The sequence below is a fragment of the Heterodontus francisci genome, unplaced genomic scaffold, assembly GCF_036365525.1.
Source record: "Heterodontus francisci isolate sHetFra1 unplaced genomic scaffold, sHetFra1.hap1 HAP1_SCAFFOLD_54, whole genome shotgun sequence".
NCBI classification, from domain to species: Eukaryota; Metazoa; Chordata; class Chondrichthyes; order Heterodontiformes; family Heterodontidae; genus Heterodontus; species Heterodontus francisci.
In genome coordinates, this window is record NW_027140250.1 from 8,007,591 (window position 1) to 8,032,149 (window position 24,559).

The 24,559-nt window shown below is 46.4% G+C and overlaps 1 protein-coding gene across 1 annotated transcript in view; it reads right to left on the minus strand.

Moving 5' to 3' along the window:
* The window catches only part of LOC137359141 (probable G-protein coupled receptor 139), a 31,160-nt gene extending 21,499 nt beyond the window's left edge, over positions 1 to 9,661 (minus strand). Inside the window, exons 1-3 of the mRNA XM_068025216.1 lie at positions 9,557 to 9,661; positions 7,303 to 7,408; positions 6,874 to 7,056 (exon numbers count right to left, since the gene is read on the minus strand). Of these exons, the coding sequence (XP_067881317.1) occupies positions 6,874 to 7,056; positions 7,303 to 7,408; positions 9,557 to 9,661 (394 nt within the window). The remainder of the gene's footprint in view (positions 1 to 6,873; positions 7,057 to 7,302; positions 7,409 to 9,556) is intronic.
* Positions 9,662 to 24,559: the final 14,898 nt, after the last annotated feature.

Sequence of the window (24,559 nt, forward strand, 5' to 3'; positions counted from 1 at the left end):
CCTTCAGCTAGGAGGTGACTACCGTAAGGTATAAGACCCTTCAGCTAGGAGGTGAATACCATAGGGTACAAGAAGCTTCAGTTAGGAGGTGAATACTGTCGGGTATAAGACCCTTCAGTTAGGAGGTGATTACCGTAGGGTACAAGACCCTTCAGTTAGGAGGTGAATACTGCCGGGTACAACACCCTTCAGTTTACCATGGGAAATAAATCGTCTAAAAAGGAAGACGATGGGAGACAAGCAAAGTCTGCTGGCAACATCCCTCCAGAAAGTCCATTGGGACGGATGTTGGAGTATTGGGATTTCGAGTCAAAAACCAAGGAGAAAAAGACCCAAATATGATCTAAGGACAGCAAGAAGGACCACCCCTAAACCCGACGATAACGACGACGATAGAGACAGAGAGTCTCCTTAGACAATGATGCCCTTGAGAGAGGTACCAATAGGAAATAATGAAATTGGATTTGTTAGTGCACCATTAACGTCAGGAGAGGTCAGAGTGTTTAAAAAGGAAATGAAAGCCCTCGTAGAAGACCCCTGAAAATTTGGGAAAGAGAAAACCCTCCCGGGGTAGGGGTAAACGAACCAGCCGAACAAAAATACCCTAATCAAGACCCGCAGTGGCAGAACAATAACGTCGGCCTTAGGGGCCAGATGAAAGACCTTAGAAATCTGATAGTAAAAGGCATTAGGGAATCGGTCCCGAAATCACAAAATTTGAATAAGGCCTTCGAAGTAAGACAGGAAAAGGATGAGACTCCCTCAAATTTCTTACAGAGATTACGGGACACAATGAGGAAATATTCAGGTTTAGATCCAGAAGACCTGGTTGCCCAAGGACCCCTTCGAGTCCATTTTGTAACAAAATCATGGCCAGACATCCAAAAGAAAATTCAAAAGATAGATGGATGGAGTGAAAAACAATTGGACGAACTGCTCAGAGAAGCGCAGAAAGTTTTCGTTAATAGAGATGAAGCCAGAGAAAAACAGTGAAGCTTAAATGAGATGGTAATTGTGCAAGTGTTCCACCCTTTTATGTTGTAAAGAAGTAGTTGAAGCCCCTGCAAAACTTATGCCTTTACAGAGTTACCGCAGGCCCCTCTTATGGCACAAGCAGGCGACGTATTGAGTGCGAACCCTCTGGGTGTTGAAGGTTGTTTCTAGACAAATAGAGACCATTAAAGGCACCTAGGTGGGATCAAGGGATTGATTTTTTTAAATGTTTTGAAGAATCAAAGGGGGGACTGTGAGAACAGAATTTAGATTTTAGAATTTTTAAGAACAGAATTACATGGGAACATTTAAGATGAAACAACTAATCAGTCATGTATTGCTAACAAGCTAGCTGACTTCATAACTTCAGGGCTTCAGAGGCAACTTGGCCTTGCAGCTGGTACAGCGAGAGAGAGAGAGAGAGACATTGTATTTCAACAGCACTCTTCTTATCACCCAGACATGACAATCCTAGGGAAAAGTTAGAATGAAAAACATACCCACCAGGCTAATACACACCCCCTTGTTAGAGGGTGGCTCAGCCTACCTTTCTGATTCAGCAGTTGCTGAGTTTTTTTATATTTGCTTTTATATTATACTGTTTAAATGTTATTTGAGTAAATAGATCCACATAGTCCTAGTGAATATATATAATCATATATAAGTTGATCAGTAGAGAGAAGGTTATCATAGAATGATAAAAGGGGGGAATGTGGAAGTGAGCAGAAATGCATGGCACTATGCTTAATGGGAAATATAGCCACGTTAGGAATAGTAGCTTTGCTGAGCATTGATTTTAAGTGGCAGAAACCACAATGAAATAGCTAAAAGGGATGGCCAGAGTGTGTGCAAGCTGTGGCAGCCACAGCACATCAGACCAAGGAAGTCATTTTACCTCGAAGCTATTACAAGAAATAGTTAGGGGATTGGGAATCCAATGGGACTTCCATACCCCTTGGCACCCTCCCTCTTCAGGGCGGGTGGAAAGAATGAATCAGACCTTAAAGAAACACCTGTCCAAACTGATACTTGAAACAAGGTTACCCTGGACAAAATGTTTCTCTATAGCGATACTCAGAATTCGGACAGCCCCTAGAAAAGATGTGGGACTGTCCCCCTATGAAATGCTATTCGGATTACCCTATATGGGAACCAGGGGCGAGATGCCAAACTTTGAAACTAAAGATTCGTTTCTAAAGAACTATATACTGGCGTTGTCTTCCTCATTGTCATTCCTCAGGAAGCAAGGCCTGTTCGCACAGACCCCACCTCTCGAATTTGCAGTGCACAAGATCCAACCAGGAGATTGGGTTCTGGTGAAATCGTGGAAAGAGACTAAACTACAACCGAACTGGGAAGGACCATACCAGACTCTCCTGACCACTGAAACAGCCATAAGAACGGCAGAAAGAGGTTGGACCCACGACACAAGAATCAAGGGGCCGGTACAACCCCCCAGCCGAGGAAGGAACTTGGACAACCGAATTAACAGAAGAACCATTGAAAATAAAGCGAAAAAGACTTTGAGTAACGAACTATTTTTTTATATAGCGGCGCGAGCGCGGAAATACTGTCTGTAATATTATGTGCCTTTTCTCTCTCTCTTTCTTTTCAAAAGTAGCCAGGACAGAAGAACGACAAATCAAAACTACCCACTTCCAATTAGACAACAAGGTGTTTGGAGTAACAGTTGGAGAAGGGAAAAAGAAAGGTGAATTAAAATGTTGTTTTCAGGTAACAATAGATAAGACTGGTAAACCATCTAACAAACTAAAAGGGACCTCTCATAACGATCCTAACATAGTAAAAATAATAGAGGTAGAAGACTTGAGAAAGACAATTGAGATAGAAACCGGTTACGGGGACACAAATGCCTGGGTAGAATGGATAAAATATACTGTAAAAAGTGTGAACAAAAACAATTGCTATGCTTGTGCATCTGGTAGACCGATAGCTCAAGTAGTACCTTTCCCGCTGGGGTGGGAGCGTGACCGAAAGGGCATGGAATGCATGTTAGCCCTATATCAGGATAAGACGGCTTGGGGTATTCAAACTTGCATATCCTTGTCATTAATGTTCCCTCCCCTAGAGAAAATAGATTCAAGGACTCCCCCTTCATTTTTAGCCACCAGTGTGAATCACACATCATGCGTAAGTCGACACGGTGCGGAGCTAACCAGAAATATGGGAGAGTTGAAGTCATGCATAGAGACTGAGGACGAAACTGGAAGAGTCAGGGGAGGGAACTACTCATCATTGAATGTCCCCAGAGCGGATTTAAGGTGGTATTGCGGAGGAAAAATCCTGAGACAGACTTTACCCTCCCAGTGGAAGGGGACGTACGCAATTGTTCAATTGGCAATACCATTCACCTTGGCATTTGAGAAACAAAAGATAATAACGAGGGAAAGGGGTAAAAGGGAAGCGATAGCGAACACTTTTGACGACCAGGTATACATGGATTTCATAGTGGTCCCAAGAGGGGTACCTGATGAATTCAAGGCCCGAAACCAAATAACCGCCGGTTTCGAGTCTTTGTTTTGGTGGGTCACTATGAACAAAAATGTAGATTGGATAAATTATATTTATTACAACCAACAAAGATTTATAAATTATACTAGAGATGCGGTAAAAGGTATAGCTGAACAATTAGATGCCACTAGTAGAATGGCTTGGGAAAATCGACTGGCTCTAGATATGATCTTAGCAGAAAAAGGAGGTGTGTGTATAATGTTAGGAGGGAAATGTTGCACATTTATCCCAAATAACACAGCACCCGATGGTTCAATCACCCGAGCACTGCAAGGGTTAACAACTTTAGCAGAGGAGATGGCCGAAAATTCAGGAGCAGACACTTCCCCGACGGGGTGGCTTGAATCCTGGTTTGGAAAATGGAAAGGCATGATAATCTCGGTTTTTACCTTCCTGATCACGGTTGTCGGAATACTAATAGCCATCGGGTGTTGTATTATTCCTTGTGTAAGAGGGCTGACACAGCGATTGATTGAGACAGCTTTGACGAAGCAGATGCCAATACAAAGAGGCCAGGAAGAGAGTATGTACCTGTTAGGTAATGACAAAGTGGATAGTATCAATGGAAATACAGACATTGAAAAGGCGGCTGAAATAATGCTCAGAGAATTTGAGAGGACATATGAGAACCCTCCGCAGTATGTAGAAAACAACAAGGATTAAGTAAAAGAAAATGGGGAATTGTGAGAATAAGAAATACTGAAATGTTGTTTCTACAGCTTGTGGAAAGTTACCAAGAAGTCATTTTTACACAACATAATGAAATCACTGAAAAAGAGAACTGATAAGGGTATGTAAGTAAAGACCTTGAGACAGTACATCACTGAAAAAGAGAACTGATAAGGGTATGTAAGTAAATACCTTGAGACAGTACATCACTGAAAAAGAGAACTGATAAGGGTATGTAAATAAAGACCTTGAGACAGTACAGCAGTTAAAAATTGTGCTTAGGCAGATAAAAGAGAAACAGCAAGAGTTAGAACAAAGGATGTAGTGAATAAGAAATTGCCCCACTAAGATAAAGGCTGACAGCTGCAAGTTAAAACACACAATGGAGAGCCAAATAAGGTAAAACAAAAACAAGAGTTTGGGGCTAGAAAGTTAGAGTAGGGGGAGAAGTAAACAGAGGAGGAGACTGTAGCAACCATAGGATAGGTTAGTGTCATAATACGTTATAACCAATAATGTAAAATAAAGGCGTGGACAAATGGATTTGTATTGTATAAACATGAACTCAATATGTTGATCGGTGTGCCTGCTTGTAGGACACCCGATCTTGCAAGAACGTTAAATAAACTTACTTCTTCAGAGTTTGACTTGGTGTAAATTATTATTAAGTGGGCTACGTTTCTCACAACTTGATCTCAAGAATCAAGGTTGACAGTGCATTGCAATACTGAGGGTGTGCTGCACTGTCAGAGGTGCCATCATTCAAATAAAGCACTAAACCGAGGCCCCGTCTGTCCTCTCAGGTGGATAATAATAATTCCATTGCACTATTTAGAAGCAGAGGAGGTGAATTATTCCCGGTGTCCTGGTCAATATTAATACATCAATCAACAGCACAAAAACAGATCTGATCATTAACACATTGCTGCTTGTGGAAACTTACTGTGCTTCATAGATTACAAAAGTGACTACACTTTAAAATGTACTCGTTGGGTGTAAATCGCTGTGGGGCATGCAGTGGTCATGAAATGCGTTATTTTCAATAACAGCATTCTGCCAGGATAATCGACATTCACCAAGATGATATACTGGCATGCTCACACACCAACATTACATTAATGGAGTCAGCTAATTGATACGTCATCCGCTCCTGCCTGGAAACACCCAGATACATAGACGTTCAATGAAAATTTGACCGTAACTGCCACTGACAGCATCGTCTTCACCCTGATGTGAGGCTCCTGTTCATGTTGCAGGAGCTGACACTGCTCTGTGACCAATTACTTACTGAATCAGAGTCGACTCACACACCGCACCTGGGCTAGGTGTAGGTAGGAAATTTGCTCTTGGAAAACCCAGCGTGGGTAGGGCAGAGCCCTGTCCTTCTCCCTCTTTACAGATCTTACCGTCTCTGCAGCCTCTGTTCCATGTGTTGGTCATGTTACAGACCCAGAGACACTGTAACTATAGTCCCTATACCTCGTTCAGAGTTGGGGCACCAAATGCTCTGTCCCCCCTGAATGACTGCAGCAGCTCACAATACAACCTCCAGAAAACCATTCGCAACACCTCCACTAACTTTAAAAAGCAGAAGGAAGTCAAAATCGCCTCTCCTGTAATTTGGATGCCTGGTCCTTTTAAATAACACTGGAGGGGGTTCCTCATGCTGCTGATTGACACAGGCAGTGAGTGGACATGTACAGAACAGGTTTCAAAGATGTGTGTCAATGCTGCTGGAACGCCATACTCAAAACGGAACACCACTGTGGAGAAGCCACTGGTGGCTGGCAGCGCATCCACCACCACATTAAAAGTTCTAGGCTTTGTAGCCTCGTCAGCAATGGCTCTACGGAGCCCAGAACTGCAGTAACGGAGAGATACAGAGTGAATTGATAAATAATCTAAGGGAAACAATATGCAGCACCATGAGAAATAGACGGGTGCATGGGACTCATTGTGTGGGTGGGGTCATAGAGGGAACTGAACACAATAACAGGAATATTACGAATATGATTCTATTTTACCAGGAATCATTGTGGATCAGAGAGCTCAGGGGTGATGAAAGAACTGGATTTAGTGAGAATTAGGATTCAGGAATCAGAGATTTCGATGTGCTGTGGTTAATGCAGGTTTGTAACTATGAGTCTTCTCAGCATAGCTTTAGGATAGTTGAGACTGGATTTAACAAAGGTGTAGATTGTGGTTTAAAGAGCAGATGGACAAAGACAAAGGCTGATATTACAGATGTCGTTGTCGACAGGATAGGGTTTTGGAATTCAGCTCAGGGTCAAAAAGATCATTGAGGAAGTGAACTGTTGGTTTCAGCTCTTATATTGGCTGATTCATTGGAAAGAGAACAGAGTGTATGTTGGGAATGACAACAATGGCTTCAATATCCCCAATACTGAAATAACAAGGATAGTAATACATTGAATCGTGGTTTACACATGCAATAGCTGGGCATAGAGAGACTTACCAGGGGCACCAACAGCAGCAACGATGACACAGTAAATTAAAATAACAGTAATACAGTTAGCAATGGTTTATAGAACTAATACCTGGAGATAGAAATTTCCCATGAATGACCACAGCAGCGAGGATGGCAGGTTAAATGACAAGATCAGTAATGCAGTTAAATAGGGTTATGTAATTAATAACTGGACAAAGAGAGAGACTTACCAGGGACACCAATAATAGCTAGGATGGGATAGTAAATGTATTGAATCATCCGAAGTGCATCACCGAATCGCCATTCCAATGGTATCCAATCATAACCTGCAGAAAGACTGTTAAACACATCAGATAAACCCCTACGCAATGTTGTAACATTCCATTCTGCTGTTCTCAGATTCTGACCCATTGCTGCAACATTGAAATCTATTGTTCTCAGATTCTGATCTATCCTCTGCCTCTCTCTGGAGCCGTTGATGCCTGTTCGTGCCGAGGTTTATGCTCCTGCTGACACTATCGGATAACATATTGAAAGGAGTCCCTATTAATAGAAGATGGAAACCCTCTCGTGATACAATTAGGGTCCATGGAGACTGACATTAATTACAGGCACTGAAAGAACAGATTCAGTTAACCCCTTTAAATCCAACACTTTACCACAATAAAGTCGATCTTTTAGCTGGTCGAGATGAGATATGTGAGAGCTACTGATGGAAAGAGTGGTGGAAATAGCAGAGGCACTGGGCAGAATATTCCAGTACTCCTATGATATTGGGGTGGTGACAGATGACTGAAGATTTACCAATGTTACACCCTGCTTCAAAAAGGCAGAAATGTGTAAACACTGTTATTACAGTTCCTGCTGTCTAAAGTCGGTATAACATCGGGAAACGTTTAGAGTCTATAATCTGGGGGCAAATCATGTATACTTTGGTAAACCATGGGTTTGTAAATGACAAGCAGCCTGGATATGTTAATGCCAATTATGTCTGACAAATTCTTTCCAGTTCTTCAATGAGGTAATGGAGCGGGTTGCTGAAGGAGGCATGGTTGATGTCGTTTATGTGAACTTTCAAATGTTATGTGATCAAGTTCCATCTAATTGTCTTGTTAGGAAAACAGCACCCCATGTATGAAAGGGGCAGTGACAGTGCAGATATGACACTGGCTAAGAAACAGAAAGCAGAGAGAGGTTGTGAACAGTTGTTGCTCAGACTGGATGGGAGTATACAGCAGTGTTCCCCAGGGATCAGTATTAGGACCACCTCCCCTTTTGACACATATGAATGCTATAGACGTTTCAATAAATGGCATAATTTCAACGTGGAGCTGGGAAACCTAAACGTGAGGTGGATGGCAGTGGGTTTGAGGATGACATGATGACCAGATCAGGAGCCAATGTAGGTCAGCAAGCAAAGGCATGATGGATGAACGGGGCATGATGTAAATTAGGATAATGGCAGCAGAGATTTAGACGGGCTGACATTTATTAGAATTAGAATTAGAATTAGAATATTACAGCGCAGTACAGGCCCTTCGGCCCTCGATGTTGCGCCGATCATCTGACCTACACTATTCCATTTTCATCCATATGTCTATCCAATGACCACTTAAATGCCCTTAAAGTTGGCGAGTCTACTACTGTTGCAGGCAGGGCGTTCCACGCCCCTACTACTCTCTGCGTAAAGAAACTACCTCTGACATCTGTCCTATATCTTTCACCCCTCAACTTAAAGCTATGTCCCCTCGTGTTTGCCATCCTCATCCGAGGAAAAAGACTCTCACTATCCATCCTATCTAACCCTCTGATTATCTTGTATGTCTCTATTAAGTCACCTCTCCTCCTCCTTCTCTCTAACGAAAACAACCCCAAGTCTCTCAGCCTTTCCTCGTAAGACCTTCCTTCCATACCAGGCAACATCCTAGTAAATCTCCTCTGCACCCTTTCCAAAGCTTCCACATCCTTCCTATAATGCGGTGACCAGAACTGCACGCAATACTCCAGGTGCGGCCTCACCAGAGTTTTGTACAGCTGCATCATGACCCCGTGGCTCTGAAACTCGATCCCCCTACTAATAAAGGCTAACACACCATATGCCTTCTTAACAGCCCTATTAACCTGGGTAGCAACTTTCAGGGATTTATGGACCTGGATACCAAGATCTCTCTGCTCATCTACACTACCAAGAATCTTCCCATTAGCCCAGTACTCTGCATTGCTGTTACTCCTTCCAAAGTGAATCACCTCACACTTCTCCGAATTAAACTCCATTTGCCATCTCTCAGCCCAGCTCTGCAGCCTATCTATGTCCCTCTGTACCCTACAACACCCTTCGACACTATCCACAACTCCACCGACCTTCGTGTCATCCGCAAATTTACTAACCCACCCTTCTACACCCTCATCCAGGTCGTTTATAAAAATGACAAACAGCAGTGGCCCCAAAACAGAACCTTGCGGTACACCACTAGTAACTAAACTCCAGGAGGGAATGGGCCTCCTGGTCCGTACTTATTACAGTGCGTTGTTCTCTCCAGATCCGTCCAGCGAGGATGCGCGCAGAATTTTGTGGGAGGACCTGCTGCAGGTCAGCCCGGTGGGTGCCGAAGGATTGGACGCTCCGCTCACGTTGGCCGAGCTGACCGGCGCCCTCCACCAGCTCTCAAGGGGCAAATCCTTAGGGCTGGATGGGTTGACCGTGGAGTTCCTCAGGGCGTTCTGGGACGTCCTGGGGGACGATTAAGCGCGGGTCCTGGGGGAAAGCCTGGCGACCGGCGAGATGCCCCTCTCGTGGTGCAGGGCGGTCATCCTTCTGCTGCTGAAGAGGGGCGATCTCCACCTGCTGAAAAACTGGCATCCGGTCTCCCTCCTCAGCACGGATTATAAGATCTTTGCCCGGGCTATGTCTACCCGCCTGGGCTCCGTGCTGGGCCACATGTCCACCGCGACCAGTCGGACAGAGTCCCGGGCCGGTCCATCCAGGACAACATCCACCCAGTCCGGGACCTGATCCATCTTTCCCAGAGGACTGGTCAGTCTGTCGCCTTTCTCTCCCTCGATCAGGAGAAGGCGTTCGACAGGGTGGATCATGAATACCTTTTCGGGACTCTGCGCCCTTTCAGACTCGGGCCTCATTTCGTGGCCCGGGTCCAACTTTTATACGCCGCCGCAGAGTGTCGAGTCAAAGTTAACGGGTCCTTGACGGCACCCCTTTGCTTTGGGAAAGGAGGGCGTCAGGGATGGCCCATGTACTGCCACTTGTAGACCATCTTCTTGGAGCCCTTCCTGTGCCTGCTTCACAGGAGGTTGACGGGATTGGCTCTGCGCGAGCCGGCCATGCGGGTCGTCCTCTCGGCTTACGCCGACGATGTGCTTCTCACGGTCACAGATCCCATTGACTTGCGGACGATGCACGACTGCCCACAAACCTGTTCTGCCGCGTCCTCAGCGAGGATCAATTGGGAGAAATGATCCGGACTCCTGGTGGGTCACTGGCTGGTGGACTCCCTGCCGGAGGAGATGACACCTTTTGCGTGGAGCATCACGCAACTCCTCTATCTGGGAGTCCACCTTCGCCCCGCTGAGGAAGCCTGGCCGGCAAACTGGCAGGAGTTGGAGGCGAAAGTCACCGCTCGGCTGGGGCGCTGGACAGGACTGCTCCGAGTGCTTTCCTACAGGGGCCGAGCGCTGATCATAAATCAACTGGTGGCCTCCATGCTGTGGTACCGGTTGGTCACTTTGGCCCCGCCCCCTGTATTTGCCACCAAGATTCAGAAGAAACTCGTCGATTTCTTCTGGGGCAAGAGGAAACACTTGGTCTCTGCCACGGTCCTGAGTCTCCCGATTGAGGAGGGCGGCCAGTCGCCGGTGTGCATCCGCACCCAGGCTGTGACTCTCCACCTTCGGACCCTGCAGCGATACCTCTTCGTCGAGCGTCCTCCCAGATGGTGTGCGCTGGCGACGTATTTTGGCCGCCATTGTCACTGCCTTCAAGACGACACGCAGCTCCCGGTGGAGTCCGTTAGCCGCGCCTCTCTGAGGGAGTTGCCTGTCTTTTTCCGGGATCTATTCCGAGTCTGGAACATGGTCGCCTCCAGTCAGGGTGCTCCCCCGCCGGCGGAGGAGAGCGCCTCGGCTGTCCGGGCGGCCGTCTCCGGGGACGGTCCGGCGGGCAGAGGATTAGCCAAAACCCCCGGGATGCGCCTCACTGCGGGTGGTGAGGGTGCTCGGGTGTGCGTAGCGCTCCCGGCCAAGCTGACCCCCGCTCGGCCGAAACTGCTCATTGGACCCAGGCCCCGAAACCCTCCTCGGGTGCGGGTCCCGCACAGCCCTCGCCACCTCTTGGAAATGCCCTCCGTGCCATTCCAATCGGCGCAGAGGGGTTTCATGTATGGGCTGCTCCTGCACACTCTCCACTTCCTCGCCCTCGTCAGCCGGCCGGACACGCCCTGGCGGTCCGCATTGCATTCTGGCAGCAAGGGGAAATCCCGATGGAGGTCTCTCTATGCGGGAGTCTTCCCCCTTTCCATCGGGGACCTGGGATGGAGGGTGCTGCACAGAGCAGTCCCGTGAAATTGTATTTTAAGTAGGTTCACGGACTCCCAGGCCGCCTGTACTTTCTGCGGCCTGGACGAGTCCGTGTTCCACGTTTATACGGAGTGTGCGAGGTTGCAGCCCCTATTTGAGTATCTAAAGGGGCTGCTCCTCAAATTCTGGCCACACTTCAGTCCCACGCTCCTGATCTCTGGGCACCCGGTGCGGACGGGCTTGGGCTTTGAGCAGGATCTCCTCGTCGGTCTGCTCCTGGGCCTGGCCAAGGTGGCAATTCACAGGTCCAGGTTGCAGGCCGTCTGGGGTTCCGTCCTCCCCGATTGCCTGCCCCTTTTCTGCGGTGACGTTTGCGCCCGTGTGTCCCTGGAGAAGGAGCATGCGGTGTCCGCCGGTACGCTTGAAGCCTTCCACGACCGGTGGGCACGGCAGGGACTGGAGTGCATTGTCGACGCTGAGAATGGCATTTTAATTTGAGTTTTTTGTTCATTTATCTGCTTTTAATAAAGTTATTTTAAAACTGTAAATATGTATATAAAGGGGGCCTGAGGAATAAAGGCCCCCTCGACGAAAAAAAAAACAAACAAAAACGGGGTTAGATACAGAGTAAAGCTCCCTCTTCAGATGTTGATGCAGTCAAGTTAATGAGACCTGATGTGAATCGAAGTTAAATTTCAGAAAAGTTGAATTTGTATGAATATTTCTATTTTATTCCCCTGGAGACAAAATAGGGTGCTTGCTGCTTGGAGCATGAGAAACACTCAATCTGTGGGGATCTGAAGCACGACTTGAAGTGGAAGTACTGCTCTATGGTTTTTGCTGTCTGAATATGTATGTTCAACCAGTGATATATCAAGTTCTTGGACTTCAGGAATGAATAAGTTACCATTGGATTTTGAAAAAAGGGCGTTGTCTATTGCTTGGTTGGAGGTGTTGAGTGCTGATTTCAGCAACGAACCTCAGTTTGCAGTGTTGGTGGCAGATGGATATTGCAGAGGTGGTGCGAGGAGCTATACTGAGCAGAGGGAGAGCATGAACAACAATCACCTTTTCAGTGAAGAAAGCTACTTTTGTTTTGAAACAAGCCTTTGCTTGCCAGTCTGTGCTGAACACCAGAAGGTATCTTTGCTTTAGACTTTGGGTGAGGAAGAATTGGCCAGAACAACAAGGGGTGGGACTCCTAATCCTGTCGGGATCTGTGTTGCTGCACTAACCGCACAGGAAAACTCACTCCCCACCCCAACCGCCTGGGTGAGCTGAAGCTGCCTGGCATAACAAGCAGAAGGTGATAGCTCGTGTCTGGGCAACTTTCAGCTGACCCAGGTGAAGACGCCTCCCCCAGCTGGAAGACCAGACGACCGCAAGATCAGGAGTGCTGGCAAAGATTGTTTTAAGTGTGCTGTGTGCACCACCCCCGGAACAAGTCATCGCTTACAGCCTGTGTTGCCCTCTTCTCTTTATGCTCAGCCTCTCCCCTAGCATGTTTTTTGCTTATTTTGTATGTCTTCTGTAACTTGTATTTCGTTTGATATGCAAGCCGACAATTCGGGGTAAGCTTAGCTCTTGGATCCTTGGCAAGTCCGCCATCACCCGTGGCGGGTTGCTCGACAAACTAGGCAGCTGCAGGCTCTGTGGTTGCCCATGTGGTGCCGTTACTTTTTAAATTAATAACATTCAGCCAACATGTCCATTGAAGCCAGCGTCAAGGCAGGAGCCGAGGTTGTCGCCACCTGGGCCATTGTTGCATCCTCAAATATATACGGGAATGCAGTGATTTACCTGAAAACTGAGTAGGCGGTGTCCCTGGCCCTAAGTAATGTGCTCATTATGTGGGGAAACCTTCTGCCGGTGGACCCTCTGGGCGCCATTGTGCAGCGGGTCATGCTATCAAGCATCCCGCGCTTCATTACAAGTGAGTTTCTCCACCCCCATCTGCACCATTATGGGGGGTGGTAAGGTCGGGGATCACCTCAGTGCTGCTCGGTCTTTGGGAGAACCTCCTCTGGCATGTGTACTCGTTCCAACACCAGTTATTTTTACAGCTGGGACGAATGGCTTACTCCTGCTCACAATTAATTTGTTCTTGTGTGTTCCATTTCACCAGACTGTCTCTACCCTCCTGAAGTCTGCTACTAGTCCCTTCCCTGTTTATTACATCAAATTAATAAACCTTACATTCTCCTTTTCAATCCACCCCTACAATCTCTCTCTCTCCAACCTTGTCCCCTTCTACAGCCCTCTCTCTGCCTGCATATCTAACCCTCTCTCCCTCTGTCTCTCTCCTAGTGTCAGAGATAGCAGGAGGGAGAGACAGAGAGAGAGGAAGACAGGGAGAGAATTTTGAAGGAACTGCACTCTGTTCCTAAGCTGTGCTGAACCTGCTCTCGGAGTGTTTGATGGGCTACATTAATTGGACGTGTACAGTCCTGTATCAGGCTGTGAAGTAGCAGAGCATGTTCAGTAGGGGTCAAAGGGAATGATTGATTCCTGTCTGCGAATGGGAATCAAGGCAGCGTTTGACCGAGTGTGGCATCGAGGAGCCCGAGTAAAATTTAAGTCATTGGGAATCAACTAGTTTGACTCTTACCGAGGACAAAGGAAGATGGTTGTGGTTATTGGCGGTCAATCATCTCAGTCCCAGGACATCACTGCAGGAGATCCTCAGGGTAGTGCCCTCGGCCCAACCATCTTCAGCTGCTCGCTCAATGACCTGCCCTCCACCGTAAGGTCAGAAGTGGGGATGATCGCTGATGATTTCACAGTGTTCAGTTCCATTCGCACCTCCTCAGATAATGATATCCCAGCAGAAAATTCTGGAAATACTAAGCAGGTCAGGCATCATCTGTGGAGGGAGAAAGAGAGAGTTAGTGATTCAGCTCGATGGTTCCAGATTTCCAGCATCCACAGTATTTTGCCTCAGATAATGAAGCAGTCCATAGCCACATGGGCCAAGACCCGGACAACATTCAGACTTGGGCCGACCAGTGGCAAGTAACATTCACGCCACAGAAGTGTCAGGCAATGTGCATCTGCAACAAGAGAGAATCCAACCACCTCCCCTTGGCATTCAAAGCATTATCCCATCGCTGAATCCCCCAGCATGAGGTAACAACCTCTCAGTGACGATCCAAGAAAGCCCATTCACAATCTTGTATGTCACAATCAGATCACTCTTGCCACTCGTCCGAGACTCACCTAACTAGTGAGAAGATTTTCTCTCTCTCTACCCGATCAGTTTCCAATATTATCTTGAAAACTTTGATCAAATCATGCTTTATGCTTCTTCATTCCAGGGCTACAGAGTAAATCTCCATCTAAACTGTCCCATCAAATGCTGCCAAGCCAAGTACAGCCTGGAGTTATTTAAAGAGTCAATCTCTCTCTTCTCCGTTCTATCATACACTCCCAGGGCAGGTACAGTGTGGGGTTAGATACAGAGAAAAGCTGCCTCTCTATATGCCACTCTTTCTCCTCCTCCATCCAGATGCAGAGGGTAACGGTGAGAAAGACAGGGTAGATGTAGAGAGAGAAAAGCTGAGAGTGTGAAGGACAGCAATGGGGAGAGAATACCAGAGAGAAAGAGGAAGAGATTGGGATGGAGAGTGTCGGTCAGTGTTCCTGCAAAGCTGTGTACAGCAGCCTGGAAGGTACCACGCAGGTCCTGTTCCGAGAGAAATAACACACGTCTGCAAAGATTCTTAAAATTTAAAGGGAACGCGCATGAAAAAATAACTGGCCCTGCACAACAACTAAAATTTCTGGGAACATTGGAGCCAGCTGTGGCTGCGTGGGTAATAATCCTGCCTCTGAGTTATACGTTTGTGTGTTCAGGTCAGAACAGAAAATCTCGGCTGATGCCACCTAACAGGAATTTCTTTTTTAAAATTCATACACGGGATGTGGGCATCGCTGGCCAGGCCAGCATTTATTGCCCATCCCTGATTGCCCTTGAGAAGGTGGTGGTGAGCTGCCTTCCTGAACCGCTGCTGTCCATTTGGGGTAGGAACACACACAGTGCTGTTAGGAAGGGAGATCCAGGATTTTGCCCCAGTGACAGTGAAGGAACAGCGATATAGTTCCAAGTCAGGGTGGTGAGTGACTTGGAGGGCAACTTGCATGTGGTGGTGTTCCCATGTATTTATTGCCCTTGTACTTCTAGTTGGTAGAGGTCGCGGGTTTGGAAGGTGCTGTCGAAGGAGCCTTGGTGCATTGCTGCAGTGCATCTTGTAGATGGGACACACTGCTGCCACTGTGCGTCGCTGGTGGAGGGGGTGAATGTTTGTAGATGGGGTGCCAATCAAGCGGGCCGCTTTGTCCTGGATGGTGTCGAGCTTCTTGAGTGTTGTTGGAGCTGCACCCATCCAGGCAAGTGGAGAGTATTCCGTCACACTCCTGACTTGTGCCTTGTAGATAGTGTACAGATTTGGGGAGTCAGGAGGTGAGTTACTCGCCTCAGGATTCCTAGCCTCTGACCTGCTCTTGCAGCCACGGTATTTATATGGCTACTCCAGTTTAGTTTTCGGTCAATGGTAGTCCCTAGGATGTTGTTAGTGGGGGATTCAGCGATGGTAATGCCGTTGAATGTCAAGGGGAGATGGTTAGATTCTCTTTTGTTGGAGATGGTCATTGCCTGGCATTTGTGTGGCGCGAATGTTACTTGCCACTTATCAACCCAAGCCTAGATATTGTCCAGGTCTTGCTGCATTTCTACACAGACTACTTCAGTATCTGAGGTGTCGTGAATGGTGCTGAGCATTTTGCAATCATCAGCGAACATCCCCACTTCTGACCTTATGATTGAAGGAAGGTCATTGATGAAGCAGCTGAAGGTGGTTGGGCCTGGGACACTTCCCTGAGGGACTGCTGCAGTGATGTCCAGGAGCTCAGATAATTGACCTCCAACAACCACAACCATCTTCCTTTGTGCTCGGTATGACTCCAGCCAGCGGAGGGGTTTCCCCCTGATTCCTATTGATCTCAGTTTTGCTAGGGCTCCTTAATGCCATACTCGGTCAAATGCTGCCTTGATGTCAAGGGCAGTCACTCTCACCTCACCTCTTGAGTTCAGCTCTTTTGTCCATGTTTGAACCAAGGCTGTAATGAGGTCAGGAGCTGAGTGGCCCTGGCGGAACCCAAACTGAGCATCACTGAGCAGATTGTTGCTAAGCAAGTGCCGCTTGATGGCACTGTTGATGACACCTTCCATCACTTTCCTGATGATTGAGAGTAGGCTAATGGGGCGGTGGTTGGCCGGGTTGGATTTGTCCTGCTTTTTGTCTGTAGGACATACCTGGGCAATTTTCCACATTGCAGGGTCGATGCCAGTGTCGTAGCTGTACTGGAAAAGCTTTGCTAGGGGCTCGGCAAGTTCTGGAGCACAGGTCTTCAGTGCTATTGCCGGAATATTGTCAGTATCCAGTGCCTTCAGTCGTTTCTTGATATCACGTGGAGTGAATCGAATTGGCTGAAGTTTGGCATCTGTGATGCTGCGGCCTTCAGGAGGAGGCCGAGATGGATCATCAACTCGGCACTTCCGGCTGAAGATTGTTGCAAATGCTTCAGCCTTATCTTTCGCACTGATGTGCTGGGCTCCCCCATCATTGTGGATGGGGATATTTGTGGAGCCACCTCCTCCAGTTAGTTGTTTAATTGTCCACCACCATTTACAGCTGGATGTGGCAGGACTGCAGAGCTTAGATCTGATCCGTTGGTTATGGAATCGATTAGCTCTGTCTATCGCATGCTGCTTACGCAGTTTGGCATGCAAGTAGTCCTGGGTTGTCGCTTCACCAGGTTGACACCTCATTTTGAGGTATGCCTGGTGCTGCTCCTGGCATGCCCTCCTGCACTCTTCATTGAACCAGGGTTCAAATCAGAACAGACCAGCGAGACTCAGAAAAGGAAACCTGTGTTAAATTTGTGAGCCTCGCGTTTTGGAATGTTTTAGTGTTTGAGTAAATTGTTAATAGTTACCGATGATACCAAACGTGGAGGAGATGCAAAGAGTGAGGATGATACCAATCGACTGCAACAGGACATTGATATGCGAGCAGAATGGGCAGACAAGTGGCAGATGGAATTTAATACAGGCAAATGTGAGGTGATGTATTTCAGCAAAAGTGATTGGGAGAGGCGATATAGATTTAATGTCACAGTTCTGGAGCGTGTGCAGGGACAGAGAGACCTGAGGTTATATGTACATACATCTTTGAAGGTGGCAGGACTTATTGAGAGAGTAGTAAGTAAAGCCGATGGGATCCTGGGCTTTATAAATAGAGGTGTTGAGTACAAAAGCACAGAAGTTATGATGAACATTTGCAAAGTTCTGGTTGGGCCACAACCAAAATATTGCATCCAGTTCTGCTCACCACACATGGTGAAGGATGTGAGGGTCCTTCAAGGGGATCAGAGGAGATGGTGGTTCCAGGGAGGGGAGGGTTAAGCAAAGTTGACGGGAAACAGCTACGTTAAGGTAAATCAGTGTCAGAACAGTGAGAGTTAATGAGGGTTGAGAACAAATAATTTCACACAAAGGCCAACTGTGTGAGACTGCCAAATCTAGATCCCCTTGGATATCAAGGATCAAACCGGGTGTGATAAGGCACAAAAGGGAAGCTTATGTCAGATACCGAGAGCTCAATACCACTGAAAGCCAAGAGGAGTGAAGAAAGTGCAGGGGTGAAATAACAAGCTAATCAGGAAAGCAAAGAGATAGTCGTAAAATAATATTACCAAGTAAAAGTAAGGAAAATACAAAGATGCTTTATAAATAAACGAAGAACAAGAGGATAACTAAGGATAGATTATTAGGGATCAAAAAGGGAATGTGTGTATGGAGGTGGGAGATGTGGGCATGGTTCTTAATAAATACTTTGTGTCTGTCTTCATAAAAGAGTGGAAATGATGCAGACATTGCAGTTAAAGAGGAGGAGTGTGAAATATTGGATGGCATGCACAGAGTGAGAGGGAAATATGAAGGTGTTTTGCATCTTTGAAAGTGGATAAATGGTCAGGCGTGGATACATTGGAACCAGTTCAGAGAAGGTTCACTCGGTTGATTCCTGGGATCAAGGGGTTGTCTTATGATGAATGGTTGGACAGGTTCAGCCTGCACTCGTTGGTGTTTCGAAGAATGAGAGGTGATCTCATTGAAACATACAAGATTCCGAGGGGACTTTACCGGACGGATGCTGGGAGGATGTTCCCTTTGTGGGGGAGTCTAGAACGAGGTGACACAGCTTAAAAATAAAGGGTCTCCCATGAAAGACTGAGCTAAGGAGGATTTTGTTTCACTGTGCGGGTGGTAAGACTTTGGAATTCAGTACCCCAGAGAGCAGTGGAGTTTGGGTCATTGAACATATTCAAGGCTGAGTTAGATAGATTTATGATCGGCAAGGGAGTCAAGGGTTATGGGGGGCAGACAGGAAAATGGAGTGAAGGCCATTATCAGCGCCACTATCACCATCTGATGGCATGGCAGAACAGGCTCAATGCGCTGAATGGCCTACTCCTATTCCTATGTTCCCAAGCTGCTGATATAGTTTCTCCCAAACTACCCAAACTAGTTTTGCTAGCGTCACTCGGGAGGGTTTAAACTAGTGTGATAGTGGGTGGGAACCAGAGCAGTAGGACAGCTAGTGAAATAAATGAGGAGGACTTAGTAAGTAAGTCCAGTAGGACGAAGAGGAAGAGCAGGCAGGGAGATGTTGCTTAGTGCAGCGGGGCTGGCGGTCTGAAGTTCATTTGTTTCAATGCGAGAAGTATAACAGGTAAGGCAGATGAACCTAGAACTTGGATTAGTACCTGGAAATATGATGTTGTTGCTATGACAGAGACTTGGTTGAGGGAAGGGCAGGATTGGCAGCTGAATGCTCCAGGCTTTAGAAGCTTCAGGCGGAATAGAGGGGGATGTAAAAGGGTTGGGGGAGTTGCATTGATGGTTAAGGAGAATATCACAGCTGTACTGTGGGAGGACACCTCAGAGGGGTGATGCAGCGAGGCAATATGGGTGGAACTCAGGAATAGGAAGGGTGCAGTCAACATGTTGGGGGTTTACTACAGGCCTACCAACAGCCAGCGGGAGGTAGAGGAGCAGAAATGTCGACAGATTTTGGAAAGATGTAAAGGTGACAGGGTAGTGGTGGTGGGTGATTTTAACTTCCCTTATATTGACTGGGACTCACTTAGAGCTCGGGGCTTGTATGGGGCAGAATTTGTGAGAAGCATCCAGGAGGGCTTCTTGAAACAGTATGTAAATAGACCAACTAGGGATGGGGCAATTCTGGACCTGGTATTGAGGAATCAGCCCGGTCAGGTGGTCGAAGTTTCAGTGGGGGAGCATTTCGGGAGCAGTGACCATAATTCCATAACTTTTAAGGTACTTGTGGATAAGGATAAGAGTAGTCCTCGGGTGAAGGTGCTAAATTGGGGGAAGGCTAATTATAACAATATGAGGCAGAAACTTGAGAATTTAGATTGGGGGCGGCTGTTTGAGGGTAAATCAATATCTGGCATGTGGGAGTCTTTCACAAGTCAGCTGATTAGAATCCATGACCAGCATGTTGCTGTGAGGAAGAAAGACAAGTTTGGCAAGTTTCGGGAAGCTTGGATACCACGGGATATTGTGAGCCTAGTCAAAAAGAAAAAGGAAGCATTTGTGAGGGCTGGAAGGCTAGGAACAGATGAAGCACTTGAGGAATATAAAGACAAGAGGAAGGAACTTAAGCAAGGAGTTAGGAGGGCTAAAAGGCGTCATGAAAAGTCATTGGCAAACAGAATTAAGGAAAATCCCAAGGCTTTTTATACATATATAAAGAGCAAGAGTGTAACCAAGGAAAAAGTTGGTCCACTCAAGGACAGAGATGGGAATCTATGTGTGGAGCCAGAGGAAATGGGAGAGGTGCTAAATGAGTACTTTGCATCAGTATTCACCAAAGAGAAGGACTTGGTGGATGATGAGCCGAGGGAAGGGAGTGAGGATATTCTCAGTTATCTCATTATCAAAAAGGATATTGTGTTGGGTGTTCCGCAAAGCATTAAGGTAGATAAGCCCTCAGGGCCTGATGGGATCTACCCTAGAATACTGAGGGAGGCAAGGGAAGAAATTGCTGGGGCCTTTACAGAAATCTTTGCATCCTCATTTACTACAGGTGAGGTCCCAGAGGACTGGAGAATAGCCAATGTTGTTCCTTTGTTTAAGAAGGGTGGCAAGGATAATCCAGGAAACTATAGGCCGGTGAGCCTAACGTCAGTGGTAGGAAAACTAATCGAGAGGATTATTCGGGACAGAATTTACACCCATTTGGAAACAAACGAACATATTAGCGAGAGACAGCATGGTTTTGTGAAGGGGAGGTCGGATCTTGCTAATTTGATTGAGTTTTTTGAGGAAGTAACGAAGATGATTGATGAAGGAAGGGCAGTGAATGTTATGTATAAGAACTTTCGTGAAGCCTTTGACAAGGTCCCGCAGGGCAGACTGGTACAAAAGGTGAAGTCACACGGGATCAGATGTGAGCTGGCAAGATGGATACAAAACTGGCTTGGTCATAGAAGACAGAGGGTATCAGTGGATGGGTATTTTTCTGAATGGAGGGATGTGACTAGTGGTGTTCCGCAGGGATCAGTGCTGGGACCTTTGCTGTTTGTAGTATATATAAATGATTTGGAGGAAAATGTAGCTGGTCTGATTAGTAAGTTTGTGGACGACACAAGTTTGATGGCGTTGCGGATAATGATGAGGATTGTCAGAGGATACAGCAGGATATAGATCAGATGGAGACTTGGGTGGAGAAATGGCAGATGGAGTTTAATCCGGCCAATATGAGGTGATGCATTTTGGAATGTCTAATGCAGGTGGGAGGTATACAGTAAATGGCAGAACCCTTAGGAGTATTGACAGGCAGAGAGATCTGGGCGTACAGGTCCACAGGTCACTGAAAGTGGCAACGCAGGTGGATAAGGTAGTCAAGAAGGCATACGGCATGCTTGCCTTCATCGGTCGGGGCATACAGTATAAAAATTGGCAAGTCATGTTGCAGCTGTACAGAACCTCAGTTAGGCCACACTTAGAATATTGCTTGCAATTCTGGTCGCCACACTACCCGAAGGACGTGGAGGCTTTGGAGAGGGAGGAGAGGAGTTTTACCTGGATGTTTCCTGGTCAGGACGGCATTAGCTATGAGGAGAGGTTGGAAAAACTCGGATTGTTTTCACTGGAACGACGGAGGGGGAGGGGCGACGTGATAGAGGTTTACAACGCTCTGAGCGGCATGAAGAGAGTGGATAGTCAGAAGCTTTTTCCCAGGGTGGAAGAGTCAGTTACTTGGGGACATAGGTTTAAGGTGCGAGGGGCAAAGTTTAGGGGCGATGTGCGAGGCACGTTTTTTACACAGATGGTGGTGAGTGCCTGGAACTTGCTGCCAGGGGAGGTGGTGGAAGCAGATACGATAGCGATGTTTAAGAGACATCTTGACAAATACATGAAGAGGAACGGAATGGAGGCATATGGGCCCCGGAAGTGCAGAAGGTGTTAGTTTCGTCATGCATCAAGATCGGCGCAGGCTTGGAGGACCGAATGCCCTGTTCCTGTGCTGTACTGTTCTTTGTTCTTTGTTCTTTGTACCCCATCAGTTCCCCTTAATATCTCAACAACTTTGAACAAATCAGCTTGATCCGCCTAAATTCCAGGGAATACATCCCTTCTTTATGCAATATCACCTCGTAATTTAACCCTTCTCGTCCAGTTATCATTCTGGTAAATCGACACTGCACTCAAATTGAAACGGACCCCCCAAGTCCCTTTGGACCTCCAGTGTTTCTAGTTTTTCACCATTTATAAAGTACTCTGTTCCAGTCTTTTTTGCTGACATTGAAATCTATCTACCACAGTTTTGCCCATTCATTTCAGATATTAATATCTCTTTGTAATTTGATGCTTCCAGCTACACTGCTGACAATGCTGCTTATTTTGTGTCATTGGCAAACGTGGGTATGTGGCATTCTACCCCACCATCTTAAACCGTTAATAAATACAACAAAATTGAGACACATACGGGCTTTGCACGAGTAGACAGCAGTGAATCATTCCATTCTCGAGATTTTTTCAATTCCATATTTATGTTTGATTTGGAAAACGCAGAATTCAAATTCACAATAGCCCAGCGTGGGATTTGAACTCCTGCTTTTTCAATCATCAGCTCAGGCCTTCAAATTAAAGCCCATAAAAAGAGATTCGTTTTCTAACTGCTGTGGTCTGACTGCCTCAGGTTTTGTATATTGTTCCCCTCTCCTCTTCTTCCATGTGTCTGAAGTCTTTGAAGTTTTTCAGACATTCGTAAAGTACTTCGTGTCGTGTTCTGTAATACCTTCAATTCTGTGTATCTGCAAGGGTCACAATTCAAATTCTCACCTCATTGCAGCAACCAAAACCTGCATGTCCATTCAAACACCCCTATTTCCCGTCTCTGCAAAGATAGCTCGCACTTCCACCTTGCAGGAATGTTTGAATGGAAACAGCTTTGGACGCATTTCCCACACGTTTGCTGACACTTTTCAGGATGAGGGTAAATTCAACTGACAAGATTCCAAGTCCGAAATTAAATATTTAAGATATAAAAAGTGACACAAATGAAATCCCAGATTTCTCTGACCCTGCACCCATTTTAACATTGTACCATTTCGTGGAAATCGCTTCTCCTCAGCCTTCCTTCCAAATTGGATCATTTTACATTTCTCAGCATTGATGTTAACCTGCCATGTGTCTGACCATTTCACCAGACTGCCTCGATACGCCTGAAGTCTACTACTATTCCCTTTTCTGTTCATTACATTGCAGATGGCACGATGTTGAAGTTATGCTCTGTAAACCCAAGTCCAAGTCTTTAATATATATCAAAAGATCAATGGTCCTAATCCAAAGCCCTGGGTTTTACCCCTGTACCACAATGAACACTGTACACAGTGAGTACAAAAGCAGGGAGGGTATGCTGAACATTTATAAAGCTCTAGTTCGGCCCCAACTGGAGCATTGTGTCCAGTTATGGTCACCACATTTTAGGTTGGAGGTGAGGATCCTTGAATGGGTGTAGAGGAGATTTACCAGAATGGTTCCAAAAATGATGGATTTTTGCTACAAGGTTAGGTTGGAAAAGCCTGGTTTGGTCTCCTTAGGACAAAGGAGATTGAGGGGAGATTGAATAGAGGTGTATAAGATTATGTCAGGCAAAGATACTGCCCTCAAGTCTGAACCAACCATTCACCACTACTTTCGGTGTTCTGTCCCTTAGCCAATGTCGCATCCACTCTGTCCCTATCCCGTTCATTCCATGAACATTCATTTTGCTAACTAGTCAATTACGAAGCACCATTATGACGTCCCCATGAGGAAATTGGTCCAGAGCACAGAAAAACACACACCGAAAAAAAAATCACAGACAGGCAATGAGCATCTGGAACGAGAGAGAATCCAACCCCCTCCACTTGGCATTCAAAGCATTTTCCAATCGCTGAATCCCCCAGCATCAACATCCTGGGGGGGACATTCACTAGAAACTGAGCTGAGGAAATCACATCAATACTGTGGCTACAGGTGACTCACCCCCTGACTCCCCAAAGCCTTTCCAGCAGCTGCAAGACACGAGTCAGGCGTGTGATGGTATCTCTTTTTCAGGAATAAAAGAATGATAAGAGTTAGAACAGGGCCAATCAAGGATAGTAGTGGGAAGTTGTGTGCGGAATCAGAGGAGATAGGGAAAGCGTTAAATGAATATTTTTCGTCAGTATTTACAGTAGAGAAAGAAAATGTTGCCGAGGAGATTACTGAGATACAGCCTACTAGGCTAGATGGGATTGAGATTCACAAGGAGGAGGTGTTGGCAATTTTGGAAAGAGTGAAAATAGATAAGTCCCCTGGGCCAGATGGGATTTATCCCAGGATTCTCTGGGAAGCCAGGGAGGAGATTGCAGAGCCGTTGTTGTTGATCTTTATGTCGTCATTGTCGACAGGAGTAGTGCCGGAGGACTGGAGGATAGCAAATGTTGACCCCTTGTTCAAGAAGGGGAGTAGAGACAGCCCTGGTAATTATAGACCTGTGAGCCTTACTTCGGTTGTGGGTAAAATGTTGGAAAGGGTTATAAGAGATAGGATTTATAATCATCTTGAAAAGAATAAGTTCATTTGCGAGAGTCAGCACGGTTTTGTGAAAGGTAGGTCGTGCCTCACAAACCTTATTGAGTTTTTCGAGAAGGTGACCAAACAGGTGGATGAGGGTAAAGCCGTGGATGTGGTGTATATGGATTTCAGTAAGGCGTTTGCTAAGTTTCCCCACGGTAGGCTATTGCAGAAAATACAGACGTATGGTGTTG